The 17,606-nt window shown below is 53.0% G+C and overlaps 8 protein-coding genes across 8 annotated transcripts; 3 read left to right on the top strand and 5 right to left on the bottom strand.

Annotated features, from left to right (window-relative positions):
* Nucleotides 1–656: 656 nt before the first annotated feature.
* Z520_07167 (uncharacterized protein) lies at nucleotides 657–2,027 on the bottom strand (the record flags this gene model as incomplete). The annotated part of the gene is made up of 1 exon (XM_016777666.1): nucleotides 657–2,027. One exon carries the CDS (start codon nucleotides 2,025–2,027, stop codon nucleotides 657–659), a length of 1,371 nt encoding a protein of 456 aa, XP_016631176.1.
* Nucleotides 2,028–2,324: 297 nt separating this feature from the next.
* Nucleotides 2,325–2,771, top strand: Z520_07166 (uncharacterized protein; the record flags this gene model as incomplete). The annotated part of the gene is made up of 1 exon (XM_016777665.1): nucleotides 2,325–2,771. One exon carries the CDS (start codon nucleotides 2,325–2,327, stop codon nucleotides 2,769–2,771), a length of 447 nt encoding a protein of 148 aa, XP_016631175.1.
* Nucleotides 2,772–2,888: 117 nt separating this feature from the next.
* On the bottom strand, nucleotides 2,889–4,334 carry Z520_07165 (uncharacterized protein; the record flags this gene model as incomplete). Its single annotated transcript, XM_016777664.1, has 3 exons — nucleotides 2,889–3,646; nucleotides 3,695–4,009; nucleotides 4,070–4,334. 3 exons carry the CDS (start codon nucleotides 4,332–4,334, stop codon nucleotides 2,889–2,891), a joined length of 1,338 nt encoding a protein of 445 aa, XP_016631174.1.
* A 2,454-nt stretch (nucleotides 4,335–6,788) lies between these two features.
* Nucleotides 6,789–8,190, bottom strand: Z520_07164 (uncharacterized protein; the record flags this gene model as incomplete). The annotated part of the gene is made up of 6 exons (XM_016777663.1): nucleotides 6,789–7,115; nucleotides 7,194–7,534; nucleotides 7,590–7,808; nucleotides 7,858–7,931; nucleotides 7,981–8,015; nucleotides 8,068–8,190. The coding sequence occupies 6 exons, from the start codon at nucleotides 8,188–8,190 to the stop codon at nucleotides 6,789–6,791; spliced, it is 1,119 nt and encodes a 372-aa protein (XP_016631173.1).
* A 1,451-nt stretch (nucleotides 8,191–9,641) lies between these two features.
* On the bottom strand, nucleotides 9,642–10,491 carry Z520_07163 (uncharacterized protein; the record flags this gene model as incomplete). Its single annotated transcript, XM_016777662.1, has 4 exons — nucleotides 9,642–9,816; nucleotides 9,897–9,987; nucleotides 10,044–10,205; nucleotides 10,263–10,491. 4 exons carry the CDS (start codon nucleotides 10,489–10,491, stop codon nucleotides 9,642–9,644), a joined length of 657 nt encoding a protein of 218 aa, XP_016631172.1.
* Nucleotides 10,492–10,902: 411 nt separating this feature from the next.
* On the top strand, nucleotides 10,903–11,899 carry Z520_07162 (uncharacterized protein; the record flags this gene model as incomplete). Its single annotated transcript, XM_016777661.1, has 4 exons — nucleotides 10,903–11,128; nucleotides 11,179–11,271; nucleotides 11,352–11,476; nucleotides 11,600–11,899. The coding sequence occupies 4 exons, from the start codon at nucleotides 10,903–10,905 to the stop codon at nucleotides 11,897–11,899; spliced, it is 744 nt and encodes a 247-aa protein (XP_016631171.1).
* Nucleotides 11,900–12,767: 868 nt separating this feature from the next.
* On the top strand, nucleotides 12,768–14,203 carry Z520_07161 (uncharacterized protein; the record flags this gene model as incomplete). Its single annotated transcript, XM_016777660.1, has 2 exons — nucleotides 12,768–12,853; nucleotides 12,904–14,203. The coding sequence occupies 2 exons, from the start codon at nucleotides 12,768–12,770 to the stop codon at nucleotides 14,201–14,203; spliced, it is 1,386 nt and encodes a 461-aa protein (XP_016631170.1).
* Nucleotides 14,204–14,965: 762 nt separating this feature from the next.
* On the bottom strand, nucleotides 14,966–15,727 carry Z520_07160 (uncharacterized protein; the record flags this gene model as incomplete). The annotated part of the gene is made up of 1 exon (XM_016777659.1): nucleotides 14,966–15,727. The coding sequence occupies one exon, from the start codon at nucleotides 15,725–15,727 to the stop codon at nucleotides 14,966–14,968; it is 762 nt and encodes a 253-aa protein (XP_016631169.1).
* Between the last annotated feature and the right edge of the window lie 1,879 nt (nucleotides 15,728–17,606).

Raw genomic sequence — 17,606 nt, 5'->3', positions numbered from 1 at the left:
TTGATTTATAGCGCTGTGAATGGCATTTGTCTGGATCTTGAGAGTCGGCTTGGGGGGCACCGTCGATCAAAATGCGGCATTGTGGAAGAATATGGGAGTTTGGGGTCGACGAGTTGGGAGCTCTTTTTTCCATTGGGGGCCTTTTGGTTGCCACAGATTTGAACTTGATTCACGAACGGGATGGACGATCCAGAGCACGAAGGAGGAATGAATACGCATGGCCGCTTCTTATGATGTAACTCATGGAAGGAAAATAGCTGGAAGGGTTGACAGGCATGAAGAAATGGGGTCTGAAAAGGCCCGGGAGAGGACCAGCAGCGAATGGCGAGGGCTGAGCCGGGGGCGAAGCTGAGCGATCTGAAGCAGACTATACCACTAGGTAGGGGTATAGATATAGTGTACAATGAGCGACACTTGTCCGGTTTATAAGATGAAGATGTGAAGATGACGATTTGGCAGATAAGATAGAAAGGGCTCCTCTCGTCTCAAGCAGGAACAGGAACAATGTGCCCAGGTGCAAAGACAAGATGAGCTCGATTCCTTCGCATTTCGGAACGAAGCTACCCGCATATACATATTATATACCTAGGTAGGTAGTGATGCAGCTTGAATCGAGTGAGGAGGAACTGGGCGGGCTGGGACTTGGAGGCGCCAACTCAACGAAGAGCGCTCTTGAACTGCTTCAGAAGGCCGCTCTCGGGTCGGCGCCATGCGGAGTCAACCCCTTTCCCTCTAGCAGTCTTCTTTCCTTCGCTCGAGGTCCTCGTCGCATTACCCTCTCTTGCCGGTGACTTTGCCCTGCCAACAACGGCAGGTCCAGGCATGTCGCCGCCGGATACACTGGGGCTGGGACTTCTCTCCTTGCCAATGTCCCACTCCCGCTCTTCGCCCTTCTTGCGCCACTTGACGTCGCGGACGTCGCCCTCGTCTTTTCCTGAACCGCCGCCCAGGAGGGTCCGGGAGGAGGACTTCTCCCACCGCTCGATCTCCGCGTCGGTGAAGCCGGCGTCTTTCATGCGCTCGGCCTGCTTCGCGCGCCAGGCTCTCCGATCTCGAAGCGCTGAGAGCGCGGATGTCCATTCGTCCAGGTCACCTCCTTCGTCCCCCAGGTTCAGAGTGTCAGAGTCGAGACCCTCGTCGTGCGGTGTGGTGGGATTATATGTTGGGGAGAAGTGGGCGTCGATGTTTGAGCGGGACCGGTGCGAGGCATGGTGGTTGAAGCCCCGGCCACGGCGCTGCGGAGGTTGCTCTGCGTCAGCCGATGTTGGGTGTGGGCCGATCAGTGAGGCGAGAGGGTCGGATGAGGTGGAGGAGGATCTCGAAGGCATATGCGTGCGAGTGTGGTCCCTGGCATCCTTCTGCCACTCTGGTTTCGTGTCGGTGGGTGGAGAAAGTCGGCGGGATTTTCGTTCGTGTCTGTCTCTTTTGCGTGTCTCCCTGTGCTCCTTTCTCTCCCTGCTTCTGGACCTGGTCCGTGAATGAGACCTGCTTCGGCGAGGAGAGCGGTCAAGTCGAGATCTTCTATAGTCGTGGTCTTCATTGGATTCGTCACTCTTCTGCCGGTGCCGCCGCCGCCGCCGTCTGTGCTCATCGTCTCGCTTTCCGCGCTGCTCAGGGCTCTGGCTATGTCTGGACACTCGGGCTCTGTCACGTCTGTCTCTCTGGGGGCTCTGTGCGTCTTCAGCGTCGTCACTTAACCGTCGTCTCTTCCGCTCCCGCTTGTGACCTTCGTTGTCCCGGTCCCGTTTAGGGTTTCTGGTGGCTGGCCCGGCGCCTACGATCCTTCTTAGACGGATTCTTGCCTCCAGTTCTTCCTTTTCCTTCAGTTTTGCATTGTGGCTATCGGCTTCACGGACCAAGGTTTTCAGGAAGCGAGTATTCGGTTTCGGCCAGGGGGCGGTCGGTCTTTGGGGCAGCAAGGCGGACAGGCCTTGGGAAGCATAGCGCACCGAACTCTTCCTCGCATCGTCGACGAGAAGCTTAGCGACGTAGTCGTCGTCATTGTCAAGGTCTGCCGAAGATGACATGATTCATTATCAGCCCTGCATTGGATGTTAGCAGACAGTCATGTGTCTTGCGGTGTCGAACAACACTTACCTTAGGGAATAGAAATGGAGTCTGTAGACACTGTGGGCACCAAACACTGCAGGTGGTTTCGTATACTCGGCGCACTTTCCTCCGTGAAGACGACGCAGCCTCGTTTTCGGTTCATCAGGTACTAATAGTAGCCGCGAGGGGCCTTATGCTCCAAGTTGTACTCGCCAGGAACCCTTATGAAATTGATGATACACAGATTCCACGAGGTCTAAGACCTCCGACTAGAGATGCTGTCTCGACTCACACGTTTTATCAGGGTCGCTCCCATTCCCAATACGGGCTCTGTGGCTCGCGATCTCCTTGCCTCTGAGAGAACCTTCCTTGCTTGGGCCCGAACGGGCCTCGGATTTATTGCTCTGGGTGTCGCTCTCGAGAAAGTGGAAGCCCTTGCGGCTCTGTCGCCCACTTTGCTTCACTTGTCAGACTCGAGAACCAAGATTGCCGCAGGCGTCCTCGTCGCGAGCGGGAGCTTGTGCGTCGGCCACGGAACGCTGCGCTACTTCTCGACTCTGCGCGACATACAACAAGGAAAGTTCAGACCCAACACGGGCGGGATAAGTCTCATGGCATTGACTTGCATCGGGATTGCAGTGGCTGGAAGTATTCTGGTCATCGAAAATGAAGCAGAAAAGACCAAGGATCAAGAGAAAGAGAAAGAGAAGCAAAAGATCTGATACAATAGAGTCCCGCGATCTATAAGTTCAGCACGCCCGAGTCTATCGGTCTAGTTATCTATCGACACATCACGGCTGAAGCGGAACAAACACCCCACTCTCCAACTTCGCAGCCGACTATACTGTGCCGTACGGCTTTGCTTGGGCAGACTCGATGTCGACGTATCCATAGTTGGCGGCATCGCCCTTCCCCATCTTCTCAGCCCAGGCACCCATGTCTTTCATGAAGGCTTCGACGTTCTCTGGAACCGACATATCGATCGGCTCCTGGTCTCTGCCAACTTGCCTTATCTGGGAGCCGGCAATGACGTTGGTGAGACCAAAGTTGTCTTGATCGACCTTTTGATTGATGGCAGCTGAGACCTTGCCGTCCAACAAGTCCTTTGCCAGATGGAACTCCTGGCAAACGGGCCGAGCAAGCCCAACGCCATCGACACTCTTCAAGGCGCTGACCATACCATCCAGGGTCTTGAAGCCGCCGGTGACATACGTCTTTGTTTTCGTCAACGCTGGAGTGATCATTTCTGCGAACTCGATGAAAAACGCCTCCCTCTTCCTGGTCGATTCTCTCTTGTGGTGAAATGCGAGGGATTGATACGTCCCGCCCGAAAGCTCGACAAAATCGAACTCATTCTGCTCTAGCAGGACGCAGAGTTCTTTGGCTTCATCACCTGTGAATCCGCCCTCCTGGAATTCGGTGGAATTGATCTTGATTCCAAGCACGAAGCCCGAGGATGCCGGCAGCTTCTGGCGAATGGACTGAGCGATCTCGAGAGTGAGCCGAGCACGGTTGTGCAAAGAGCCGCCATATTGGTCGGTCCTCTTATTGGTTGTCTGACTGAGAAATTGGGCCAAGAGGTAGCCATGGGCACCATCTAGACGTGTCGTTAGCACAACAAACATTTATGGGCAAGGGAGCTTACGAAGCTCGATGCCGTCGTAGCCAGCCTTGGCCAGATACTCGGCAGCATGGGTAAAACGGTTGATGATGTCCTTGATGTCGTCAAGCGAGGCTGCATGAGGTTTGGCGAATCTCATCCCCATGATATCCCCTTCTAGTTGAATATCACTGGCAGAGATGGGATGAGGCTCGAGTCTGGCTTCAACTTGGCGACCGGGGTGGCTGACCTGGCCAACGACAAGACTTCCGTGAGCTTTGGCCTGGCTCGCAAGCTCCTTGAATGCTTCGAACCGGGTTCCCTCGAATGGGGATCCCGGGGGAATGATTGGGTTCCCAGCTGAGGATGGGTGTTAGCGTGTTGGTTGACCCTGTGGTGTGTGAGAGAGAGAGCACGTACGGGCTTCCAAACTCGTGTAGTCGACCATGATATTCCCCGTCAGAATCAACCCGAGACCACCTTCTCCCCATCGCTGGTAGACCCGGATGAGCTCCTTGGACGGCACACCGCGTTTCTCCTTGTTGACGGGATCCCACGACGATAGACGTTCCGTCATAGCGGCCTTGAGGAAGCGGTTCGGGGCCGTCTTGCCGCTGAACTCGAACTTCAAGGGCTGGCCCAGCGGGGAAGCATCCTTGATCTCGGACGGGAATCTGTCGCTCATTTTGCCGCGGTGAAGTGAAAAAAGGGAAGTGTCTTTGATCAAGGGCAAATCGTATGTCTCTTTCTCTTGTTCTTTACTCTATGAGTTCTTTCTTCTAATGTCTTTTTTCGTCTTCAAGGGGATCTAAATGTCTATGGTGAGACTTGGTTGGGAAAGGGAGAGATTGGATAGATGGACAGAGTGCTGTACACCCAGTATCACTTTATACTCCCGGCAAAAGAGACGGCCAGAGACCCGACCACCAAACCCCACTCTAAGCCGACAAAACGCCTTTGTAATGTGTAATTATAGGACGACGAACACAGGCAAGACGACCAACAGCACCACACACAACATCTCACAGCACAGGGACAGCAATGAGAAAATCCCGTCGTCGTAGTCGTCGTCGTCACGTCATGACTGACCCAGAAACTCCACTAAACAACATGCCGAACGCTTCGGATGAAATCTTCCTCGTCGACCCTCAATTTTGTCCTTCGTCATAACAGATCATCAGGTCCCATTCCAATGGGATTTTTCGTCCGTTGGGGCCCCCTTGGACCCTCGTTCAATGGTTCCTTTTTTTTTCTTCTTCCTCCAATTTGGGACTCTGGCCGGTCGGCCCTGATGCCCAAACCAGACGGATGCCGGCATTTTCAATGTCCCATTCCCCCCAAAAGCCACAAGGCGGGAAATCGAATGCCGGGGGAACCTTTAGCAATTACTCAGCCAGCCCAACACAACTCCACGAGGGGGGTACTGGCACCCCCTAAATGGGCGCATCTTACTGCTTTTTATACTTTGGTGATTGGAAATCTGGGTGGCCACCCCCTTTACACTTATATAATATCAGGTTAGAGGCCTGATCCGCGGGATAATACAAGATGCCGCTCAACGCCGGTTTGTTGTTGTTGTCGTCGCTTCGTTCGCTCGGAGCAAATCTGGGTAATGAATCCAAGCCCGATATCCGGCACCGCACCAGCGCCAGCCGTAAGGCACAGATCTGGGTACCGCGATATGTTTTTCGGTTGGCTTTTGCTGTGTTCGAGCGCGTATGGGGCCTCCCTTCCCCAAAGGGAACCTTCTCTTTGGCACCTATGGAATGATATGCAATCGCCGGACCCCGTCTCTCATCGAGCTATCCATCTATCTGGGACCCCAGCTCCAAGGCCCGACTTCTGAAGTCTCTGACCATCTGTCCTCTTGCCAAGTTCGCCCGTTGCAGTGTCCCGTAAGAAATTTCCATGGGCAGGCAGATTTGTGCAGGATGCATATGTGACGATGATGATAAATCAACTGTGCCATCACCGACATCTCTCTTCCCCCGGGGCGCCTGTCCAGCCTCTCGGAACTAGGTCGATCCATCAACCCTATTTCTCAATCTCGTCGCTGGGAGAAACCCTCTCGAAAAAGGGGGGAATAATGTCATTTTCAGAAACGAAAAAGGGACCCGAGAGAAACAAGCTGAAGAAGACCCCGGCCTCGATAAGACAGCGAGATATAAACGACAACACCAACAGAAGACAGACGGTGGCGGAGTGGACTATCTAGGTACCTAGGTAGGTAGGTAGGTAATCTAACACTTCCCCCCATGCGGCAGGCTGTCGCCTTACGAGCGGACTGTTTCACGTTTGAGTGAGAAAAAGAAGAACCCAGATGAGAAGTATGTCAGTGATGGAAAAATAGACGACTGCCGCGCAGGATTGAACCAACCCCCTTCCCCCGGGGCGTCTTCGAGAATCAATAGTGGTACAGGAGAATCTGGCACCGCGACTCCAACGACTTCTTCCCTTCCATATGCGCCTCCCTTGCTTTGATTGGCTTCAGTGACCAAAATTTCGTTCTTGGGATCCTTGGTCCTTGGCGCCTGCGTGACGTCCAGCCCGCACCGAGAAGCGACATGGCCGGAAGTGTATGGTGGGTAGATAGATGGGTGAGGTGAGGGCTCCAGCGCGTATCATCGGCTTGGAATCAGGGTACTCACCGTAGTGATCCCGGATCAGAAACACCGCAAAACTGGCATGCGAACTCCTTCCGAGGACAATGAAGCCCGCCCTCCGAGTCAATTGCAAACCCCTGAACGGTGATGAAGGTGTTTGGCTGCTGGTATCCTCTTACCGCGCGAGGGTTTGGCGCAGTGATCCAACAGGAGCAGAAACGGTCTGTATCTATCTAGGTAGGCAGGCAGGCAAGTGGTCGCAGCGTTGTCCAGCGTCAATTCCGCGCTTAGGTCCCTCTCCTTTTCGATTGTGCCGTGCTCCTGCTGACTATGATGGGCTGGAAGCCTCCGTTCTCAATCAAAGAGTTGAGGATATGAGGGCAGTGGGTAGCCTGGAAAGACGAAATGGAGAAGGCATTGCGAAACAAGGAACGGGCCGGCTTCATCAGATGCGCATTTCCTTTCATTTTCTGGCCAAGACAAGGCCGGCAAAAACATTCACTATCCTGTCAATTTGCTGTCCAAGCGTCCGTCCATCACAACTTGTCATTTTTGTGGACAATCTTGCTATCTCGTCCAAAATGCCTCTCCACCTCCGGCAGGGTTCTGCTTCCATCGGAAAACTCCAGCTTGTCAATCCACACCTTTGCCTGCTCGAAAAACGACATCTGGATCATGTTCTGGAGACACGAACGTATAATGATCATTTCCACGCCTTTCCAATTGCTGGGGACACGTTGGATGGCGGATTTGGCCGTGGATCCGATGGCCGCGCCGAGACTCTGACTGGAAGTGGAAGAGGGGAGAGAAGAGCCCACGAGATTGTTCTGTGCGCGAGTTTTCATCGTGTCGAGCGGGTAGGTCTAGGGGACAGCGTGTCAGAGCCAAAAGAGACAAAGAGAGTTGAGAACCAAGAAAACAGCCGTGTAAGAAAAACATACCACAACCCAAGCACCAACGCCACAAAGAGCCCCCGCCATCGCAATCGCGCCCGCAGAGTTAGCCTTCTCAGCCCCATAGTATGAGTTGAGTGACTGCTTCGTTGTCTCATATACCCCGAAATAGATGCCACTGCCAATGACATCTCGAACCAAATGCAATCGGAATCCGGTCCAAAGACCCAGAGGGCCTTGTCGGGCGATGATTCGCTTCATGGACGTCCAGGAGCTGACTCGGCCTGCGTTCTTGGGCGCGGCTGGCGTTGGTGAGGCCGAGGTATGATCAGCCTGAGAGGCCATGAGGACTGATGTCTGAGTTGCATTCTTGATGAGTTCGACCGGAGCTGTACATTTATCAGCATTGCCTCGACTGAAAGATTCTGTGGCGGAAAGGCATACTCAAGGCGACAGCGGTAACGGCACCCGAGACCATTCCTGCTCCAGTAAAGCATGTCATGGTGTAGATATCTGGATAAGTGCCAGGCTTATTGACATGTTGAAGAGGAGATCGCCCGGTGGCCTTTTCGATCCAGCTGTCAAACGTGTACTTTGCTTTCCGATAGATGGAGAAACCAAGGGCGCGGGAAAAGGTGATGGAGACTAGTGGATTAAATGTGCCTGAAGATGTCAGTTTTTGTGTTCTATCTCACTCGCGTCTGGCTCTTACCAGCCCAGAACCCACGAATGCCTTCGGTACGGTAAGTGTACTTGGTAGCTTCCAAGGCATGGGCAAAATGACGCCTAATGGTTATTAGCACGGCTGCTATGCGGTTTGAATGGCTTCGCTTACGATTGCATTCGAACTTTGACATTTTCAAGAGGGGCCTGGAGACTTGTCAAATGATGCGTTCAACGAGGTCATTTCCAGGCCACTCACCCCTGCGATCACGGCAAAGGCGCATGCGGGAGCGGACGAGAGAACCTGCCTGTACTTTTTGGCGTAGTAGATTCGAGTATCGGGCGAAGTCCAGGTGGTGTCCACCTTCGATTTGGCACCCATGGCTATCGGAGGTTGCGATGATTTTGACGGAAGTTTGGATGTTGGGTCGTGGACAAGGGGCGAGGTATCGTCAGCGGTTTTGCTGGCATGATTCATCGCCCCAGCGATGGTGGTCGTTTACTGACCACAGGACGGGCAGAAAAATCGACGGGCGTGTGACTTTTCTTGTCTCCTCCTATCGCGGGCGCGGCCGGCGAGCACAATATTATTTTCACCAGTGTCCCAGTCCTGCTCGCCTATACGCACAATGGGCTGCGGAACCCGATGGAACGCAAGATAGATCTCTCAATCGGTGCGACTGAGAAGATCCCTCTGCGTTCCACACTCCATCACAGGTCCGTGGTTGTTCGAACTCTTTCTCCCTCGCAACAATGCTGACGGGGGCGGGTTCTGTCAAAGCACAAGACCACTTCCTGGAAACGGCACCGAAGCGTTCAGGAGGAGAATGGCGTGCTTTGACAGCCGACAGGAGGTAGCTCCTTTAGCAATTGAACAGAGATCAGGGACGGATCTTTGTGAGGTCAGGGGGTGACTGTGGGAGCGGACGATGGTGCAGACGGCGATCTTTGAGAGGGGCAGACCAAGGAAGATGTTGACCTCACTGTTTAGGTTCGAACAGCTGGAGGTTCAGGCGAGGTGGAAGCTTGTTGTTGGGATCGAGGACTTGTGGTAATAGGTGAGGACGTTTGCACAAGAGCAAAGAAAGAGGAGAACAAAGCAATGGCTAGAGCATCAAGGGCCAAGCAAGGGCGAGGATGAGGATGAGGATGAGAATGCCATGTGCAATGAGTCTGGCTGCACCAAGTTCTCCCAGAGGTGGATTGGGCAACTGGCAGTGCGGGCATTTTGGTAAGGATTGTGAGGAAATGAATGCATCTGGCCGTGGGATGCTAACTTGCTATTGGAAAGACGCTGCTGGTGGGGGTTTGCCCCAGTCTCTCTACCCAATCCACTATCGCCAGCCCCAGACCGTGACGTCGAATGCTGTCTAGGCGTCGCCTAATTGGACTGTTAGGCAACCCTGGGCCTTAGCTGATGCTTGTCCGTCATTCGCACCCGAGCTACAGTAGCAAGTGTGCGTGGATTCGTTTACGATGAGTGAGTCTCTTGGATTATACCTAGGCACCTTAGGTAGGTAACTTCTTTCGCTGGGGTTTGCAGGCTCCTTTCAGCTGAATACCTATATTACTCGCCAACGAAAACCCTATCTATCACATACGATTCGATGCTATATGAACAACAAGTTCAAGCAGGATTCTTCGAAATCGACTTCCCATCAATCCAATCGTGAATGGGCCTGGCGTCTCTGCAAGTATGCATCTGATCCTGATCCGCATGCAGCATATTCCCGTTGACGAGCCATCGTTTGGGTATGGGCGTCAGATCCATGTGACAGAGAAGGGACTGCCTCAATAGCTCAATACAGTGGTCTAGATCTCAACAGTCAGTCCTCACGGCCCAAGTAGTTCACCTTCAGACAGGCACGCCTCACCCAAGTGTAGCCGGTCGCTTGCCATGCCAGGCATGACGGGCGTCGTGCGGTCGAAGACGATTTCTGTGTAGTATTCGCGATCCAGCGCTCTTCGGATGTAATTCAGACAGTGCAAATCATGATATCCGCTTGGTCTGGCCATTGACGTGACAATAGTTAGTGGCGGTCCCTCCGGACTGAACAACTTGAACAGTGAAGATGGATTGGGCCGTACTCGATCCAAATGCGGTCATGCTCGTAGTCGTCACCGCTCAACGTCAACCCCAGGCGCTCGGCATCCTCTCGGTACAATCCTGCGAACCGAGCTGCGCCCCAAATCTCATCAGTCGCTGTCTTCATTCTGTTTTGCACACACACTCACGTATGATCAATGCATCCCAGGCAAGATCGATCTCTGGGCTTGGCTTTCCCACATACACCGGCTCGCTGTCGTTGCGACTCAAGTGCCAGATGCCTTCATCATTGACGCGAAATGAACCGTAGAATTGGACTTGCTTCAGTCGAATCAGGGGCCTGGTCTGATCTGCCCACGAACGTCAGCTCAACAAATCGACCTCGGACAACCTTTTGCAGGGCGGACCTATGTCTGTTGCAAAGCCTGCTTCATAGGAACCCCAAGCTTGCCGTTCTCTGGACTCTTCGCTCTGTCCCCATATGTTCCGTATCAATAGGAGCGAGAGGAAAATGGCCAAGGCCCACGGCAGATACGGCCACGGCCCTTTGCAGACTCTGTTTTCAGGATGGTTGATTATGATTTCTTCATCGTCCAATCTGACATCTGAATATTCGCTGGATTTTGACAAGAGCATACTGACTGGAGTGCAAAACTATTTCATCCAAGCCGCTGGGCGCAGGTGAGCGCGAAGAGTTGGCTTAGAACTATTTTATTCAAGATCACAGTATCGCTCGACAACCCAAGGATCCTCGCATCTTCTTCTACCACCTGTATCCGACTGTGGGTATTAAAAGCTCATCCCTCGCTTTCTTCTCGCATCAAAAAACCATGCGATTTCGGCTCTACCCACCACGAACCCGAGCTTATGCGAGTCCTCACCAATGTCAATGTTGCGACTCAAGCCCGGCGAGTGAACCTCAGCAGAGCCATTCACATGGTACACATTCCATGCTGTTGACAGATGTGCCTGTTAACTTCCCCCGTGGTAGGCATCATATTCTCTCGAGCGGCCTCCAAACTGGTTAATTGAATCTCTCGCGTCAACATGGCTGATCATTTAGATTACTCAGAAGCAGAAGCGCTGCAGATGCGTTGGACTTTGACGCACAAGAAAGAAAGTGAGACTCCTGCGCTAAGATCTCAACCATGCCGGCTTCTCGTCATCAGTTCATTCGCAATAAGTCTGGTCGCTGCAGTCGTCTTGACCATTCTCACCAGCAATTCAAACGACCATCTTGTGATGCGAGACGATTCCATCGACGGCACAAAGAGTGAGGATACCTTTCTCTTTTCGTCGATCAAAGATTAATCTCGCCAACAGTTCCACTGATCTGGAGACAATTCGCTGAAGATGTTCGCTATGCCGAGCCGCCTTCGAATCAATCGGACACGGCTTGGAGCGAATTGCTGCCATGTACGTTGCCGGGCCGTGCCCTCCGCTACCTAGCCAGTTTTTTCCACTAACGCGACCTTTCCGTCCTTGACGAGAAACAGATGGTCAAGGATTTGTAAACGTGGACAATCCGCGACGGATTTCAGCTAGACCAGGAATACCTAGTGCCACGGTTGCTGGCAAGGAGTCATTTGGACTCTCTGTATTCCACCAGCTACATTGCCTGGTAAGTAAGGTTTCTGTTTCTCCTCCTCTTGCTTCTGTACATGCCGAGCAGCATCGGCTTTTGAATCTCTGGCGAAGTGCGAGGAGCATTGTGATGGCTAACCCGATGTTATTGCGCCCAAAGTACATCATTCGGAGCATCTTCTACGACAACCTCTCAGGCAGTCAAAGGCAAGAGCACGAGGCGCAGGGTCTCGCGGCACATCACCACCTTCTAGGCCATGCAAGGCATTGTTTCGACTACCTCCGTCAAAGTATCATGTGTGCAGGAGATGTCTCATACGAGTCTGCCATTGTCCTACCCAGTGGAAAACTGGTCAATGGGGTGGACGGCTGGGGCGATTGGCATTTGTGCCGGAACTGGGACACTATCTGGCAGTACGCCGTCCAACACCGAGGTCAGAATTTCAGTGGAATTGTGTAGATGCAAATTCAAGCATAGATTTCTCTTTGTATGATACTCGATATTATCTCGTTGGCTCGAAAAAGTGCGGTAACAGTTGCTGCTCTACTGGCAGGCGTATTCCTTTGAAGGACCACCCCCGTCCATGTATGATTGGATGTATTGCCCAGAGCCTCGCCTCGCCTCGGCTCCTCTGCTTTACCAGCTGCTGTAAGCTTCGCCAAAAACGACTTGATACTGCTTCACAATTTTCATTCTCCCTCTTCGCTCGGATCATCGCGACACCCTTGGAATGGTCAACTAACTGCTCTGGAACACATCGTTCTTGCCACCACTAACTCTTCCAGGTATTCTCGAGCTAGAATTCGAAGACCGCGCCTCAGGCTCTCTGCTCTCTGCACCAAGTCAGACCCGAGCATGAAAATCCCACGAGGCTGTCAAATCCGAAAGCTCGGCAACGTCCCGACACGGGACCCACTGCAACCGAAGTAATAGACAACAGAACTTCAATACCCGTGCCAAGCACCATGTGTTTGATCACCCTGCTACTGATATCGCTTTTTGCGACACAAAGCGAGGCTGATCTAAAGCGTTCATTCCTGACTACACGTGCAGCTTACAGTTAACCGCCTCTTCACGAACCTGAGGATCGTGCAAGTCGGGCCGAGCTTTCACGGTGGATGATCGCGATGATCGCGCTCAAGACGTCTTACGATGCTCGCTCTCTTCTCTTTGGATGCGAGGTAGCATTCTGGAACTCTACCCGCATCCCAGGAGCACGAGATGGCTATAAGAAATGTCGAGATCCAGTGTGAGATCATAAGGAAATTCACAAGCCATCAGCTGAACTTCCATCCTCTTCGTCGCAGTTGGCTTCCCGCTCAACAGGATGGCGGTCGTACAACAGCCACCGACTGCTTCAGACTACTTCCAAAACCAATTTCCATCGGTCGCTCCCAGCCAACCGATCATCTGGTATGTTGAACAAGCGCGAACGACCAACTGTTACTGACCATTCCACCAAGGAAAGAAGGATGGGACGTCAATAATGCGCCATCTACCAAACGCCAGCTGTCCATGGTTGGTCCAACATCTCCAGCGCAATCCGTTGCCTCTGGGACATCTTCACCGAGACGGCTGCTACACACCCTCACCGAGTCAGATGAGGAGAACATTGACAGTGGCTCTGAGTCGGATCAGCCGTTGTACAGTGCTGCAGTCGAGAGCTTCTTGAATCTCAAGGAACCCACACCCCAGGATTTCAAGCCTTGCGAACCTGCCAAGTCAGAGATAAGGCCCTCTAAGCCGCGTACAATTTCCTTCGACGACGCAAAAGCTGATATCAACGAAATCTGGCCCTTCACCGAAGTGAAGAGCGTGCGAGTCAAGAAGGCGTCCTTGACCTCTGTGGACAAGGAGAAATGGCCTTCGGCAACGATCACGCCTGTGATTCCGGTCCCGGAAGAGAAACGTTTGCTCGAGCTTGACGTCAAGATTCTTCAGTCCCCGGATAAATCAGCTGAAGAGCGCTTACAAGAGGCGGAGAAGTTGCTGATCCAATTCCAGAGTGCTTACAAGACGCGCGCCATGTCCGTTCACCAGTTGGAGAAGCAAGTCGACGACCAGGCCTCTCAGCTGCAAGATTCAGAGATATGGAATGAGTCGGTTGCCAGAAGGATGATGTCTCTGACCGCCCGGATCAGTGAGCAAGAAAACGCCATCCTGCAGCTCGGACAAGAACTGGGCAAGGAAAAGGAGATGCGACGAGAAGAGGAGGAAGAAGCCTTTCAGCACAAGCTCGATGGCTTGAACCGCGTCTACCCTCCCCTCAACGAGAACACCCATCGACGCATGTCCAGCATCCCGGGACTGAACAGGTCTGAAGTAAGCTTCAACAACAACGATGGAAGCCGTCGAGAGTCAACCAGCTATGCAGCCCCGAGATACTACCGACAGTCCAGCACTGCTTCATTCAGCAGCGCGTCTGGCGGTCAGGGGCGTCGGCCGTCGTTCTTTGCCCGGATGTTCCGACAAGGCTCCGAGTCGTCTTCCAGCAGCGGCAGCGGTTCTCCCCCTCCTCAAAGCCGCCTATCGAGCTTCAGCAGCCGCGCATCTACGGCTCTTACGAGCCAAAGCAACCCTAGCAAGGTCGCGGTTGCAGCAGACAAGGACATTGAAACTGCGGTTGACCGGGTCAAAGCTTTGGAGGATATCAAGACCGAGGTGGGCGTCTTGCGGCAAAAGCTCGAGTCTCTGGAGCTTGCATTGAGTGCGCTCAATGATTTTCCCCCAGCTGGGACTGTTGATATATCACTGTCGCCATGAGAATCCCCGAAAGGGACCGATATTGGAGCTTGGGGCCATGCAGTGGTGATTGACGCGAGAATCGGGCGCGCACTTGATTTACCTCATTCAATCCTTTTTCCTCCTTTTGTTCCTCTCCTAATGGAAATAACGCGGCAACTGGCTTCGCGCTTACTTCCACACGCGGCAATCGCCTCGATAGAACAGGAATTTTCTTTTTTTCCGGCGCCCGGAGGTAGGGAAAGGGGCCCTTGTATCTAGATGTTTCACTCTCATCACCTTGAAATCCGCTTTCCCTAACCTGAGACACTATGATACCGGACAGACTGCGGATGCTCTCCCGTCTATGCACCAAGATGAGCTCGGATGATGTCCTGCCGTTGCTACAGGGGATGACATTTCTTCTCTGGCTCGCGGGGAAGGGAAACGCTGCCCATTGCCTTCACTGCACCTCCGCGTGCAGGTGTCGTCCGAAGTCTGTCTTGTGACGAGGGTTTCCACCATGCTTTATTTTTCCCCATCATCCCCTTGGTTTGAGAACACGTTTCTAGATTGAGCTGGTGCGCTAGGGAGAATTTATAACGCCCTTAACGCCTCGGTCCTAGGTAGATAGCTACTACTCTTCTTCACTATATTTTAGGTTTTGAAGGCTTGTATCTGACATCGGACACTTGAACACAGTTTCCCTTTCTCTGATGACGCCTGTCAGTAATTGATCTATCTCCGCCTCGAGATCTATCCGTCTTGAAACTCCAGCCATGGCCGCTCGGCTTTGGCTTAGACTTAGCTGCTTATGCGTCCACAAGTCACAAACTTGCGCCGAATTGTGGTCTCCACTCTATCCGGGTTGAAGTCCCTCGACAGCAGGATATGCTCGCAGTGGAGGGTATGCTCGTAGCTGCCGATGTAGCTGTCCAGGTATCCCGCTCCGGCGCGGAGGGCCCGGTGCAGCTTCTTGTACATGTACATGCAGTGGTACTGGTGGTATTCGTTGGTGACGTAGAGCTGGGGGAACGTGCCGCCCTGGACGTCCCCCAGGCCCAACGCCGTCGCCGTGGTCAGATTCGTCCCGGTCCACCATTGCCAGTAGCCTGGGGACGAGGGCGCGGATTCCAGGAACTCGGTCACCAGGGCCTCGTCGAAGCACGGCGCCGGAGACCACGTGAAGCTCATGACGTCGAAGCGGCAGCCCCGGGTTACTGCTTCTTCGGGGCTCTCTCCGCAGTCGAGCACTTCGGGGCCAGCGGCGGCAAAACCGCCCACGCCGCTGTCGCTGCTGCTGATGGCGATGGTTCTCATCGTCAGGAGCACCGCTGCTGCGCAGACGAGGAGGAGGGTCAGGAAGACCACGAACAGCACCACGGGAACCGCAAGTGAAGCTAGATATTTCCTGGGTCCGGCGTAGTAGGCAGGTAGTTGCTCGTCGTCGTCGTCGTTGTCGTGGTAGTCATCCTGATCGAAGAGGACGGTTACGACCTCGGCGTCCTCGTATCTCGAAGCGTAGTATGAATCACGGTCGTTCTTGATGAGGTTTTGACGATTCATTGCCGGAGTTGTTGATCGCGCTTGGACAGCAATTCACCAGAAAATACTGAAGTGGTTGCAATAGAGAAAAAAATACTTAGTTTCCTGCATAACAGTCTTGAACACACACACACACACACTTCCACGACACTTGTGTAACTGTGGCGAAAAAGGAGAAAGTTCGATGCAGTTCGATATCGGCAGCAAGAGACGCGCAGGGCCATCTCCCATCTTCTTGCTATCCTTCAGGTGAGCTCGATCTCAGGTCACGGCAACAGACCTTTCGTAGTTCTGATCACTCGCATCCCTCGAGGCATCAAGGGAGTCGACATGCCGAATCCGAGCTCGCATCTCTACGTTACCGGCCGTGACAGCGAGCTCGGAAGAACGAGCGACGTTGACGAGAAGCATTTCTCGCACACAAGCGTCGCATAGCAGGGTTGCGACAAGCAAAGGGTTCCTCGGGTCCTTCAGAGCGTTATATGTGAATTGTAGAGAAAAGCGAACGATGGTGGTTCCAGAGAGAAGCGAATGATGATGGTTCAGAAAGAAAAAGCGAAGCGATAACGTTCAGGACTGCGGGATCCGAGATTCGGACAGATCCCGGACAGATCAAGGGTTATAGCCTGTATCCCACCAACCATGTGATGCATTATCGGTGGAGCCGAGAAGAGGGATACTTGTGCTTATAGTGACAAGCTTCGTGGAGAAATCGCGATCGGAGACACTGAGGACGAGGTCCTCTACTCGTAGACTGCCAATCTGGGTACCAGGTGTGTGTTGTTCTCCCGACTGGCAACGGGCCGTGACCCCCCATCACCCGCAGTCCGTGTGCACCCAGGTCATGAGGGACCGGGGGCATGTTACGCTTCTGAATTCCCTCGCTGTGTTTCTGCCCTCACTTGAATGACCAGAACGAGCTGGTTAATAATCATTTCCAATCGATGACCGGGAAGGTACCAAGGTACTTTCCCGAGGCGAGGCAGAAAGTTCGTTACCCATGTTACTCGATACTTGTCCCCAGTACCTCGTCAGTGTGTAAGAGTCCCACGAACCGATCCTCACGAGAATTGTTTCCTGGTCTCTCCATGGCTGCTAAATCGAGGAAATGTAAGAGCCCCAAAGGATGGTTCTGTATTCTTGCGCACGAGCCATGATCTGTTCTTCCTCTAGTTGAGGACCATGGTGCCGAGAGGGACAAGCGATTTGCCTACCTCTAAACCAACTCGAGGTAGTGGGAGATAGCGCGTGGCGTTGTCAAACGTTCCAATAAGAGGATGATCAACCCAGGTTCTGGGCCTGTTTGGGCTTGATTGCTTTTGATTGCTTTTGTGAGCGCGCTTGATGGGCCTCTCCAAACTATACCAAGGTGGGTTATATCAAGGAGTTATTAAGTCTAGTCCGTACCCGGTACTGTCTGTCCTTTTCTGGCCAGTCTAGCTGACCAAGAATTGGATAATAGCGTGACGTGTCAGACCCTTAAGAAAGGCCAAAAATACAACTTCTTCACAAGCGCTTGTTGAAAAAAAGCGACAAATTGCTGCTTTTACATGCGCTTTTTGGCCCCCCTAATCCTCGATGTATCACGGTGTCATTTCAGAGTAGGAGGGTGACAGTCGCCATAATGACGTCGGCCTCGAAAGACTAGCCTTTAGCACAAGGTGGAGATACTCTCTGTACACTTGTAGGATGACCGAGGATACAGCTATACTATTTGGCATCCAGACGATATGGTGGTAAAATCAATTGTGTGTCAGACAGTGTCAGCTGTAGGCAGGAACCTCGCATGGCCTGCCAACCTGGAACACTTCCTGTGAAGTTTGCCTCGAAATCATTCTACAAAGTCAAAACGCAAAATTACCTGGGTGGTCAACAGGCCAAATTGGAAAGGCTTACGGAG

Source organism: Fonsecaea multimorphosa, assembly GCF_000836435.1.
Source record: "Fonsecaea multimorphosa CBS 102226 unplaced genomic scaffold supercont1.14, whole genome shotgun sequence".
Classification (NCBI taxonomy): Eukaryota; Fungi; Ascomycota; class Eurotiomycetes; order Chaetothyriales; family Herpotrichiellaceae; genus Fonsecaea; species Fonsecaea multimorphosa.
This window is presented reverse-complemented; position numbering and strand designations above follow the sequence as displayed.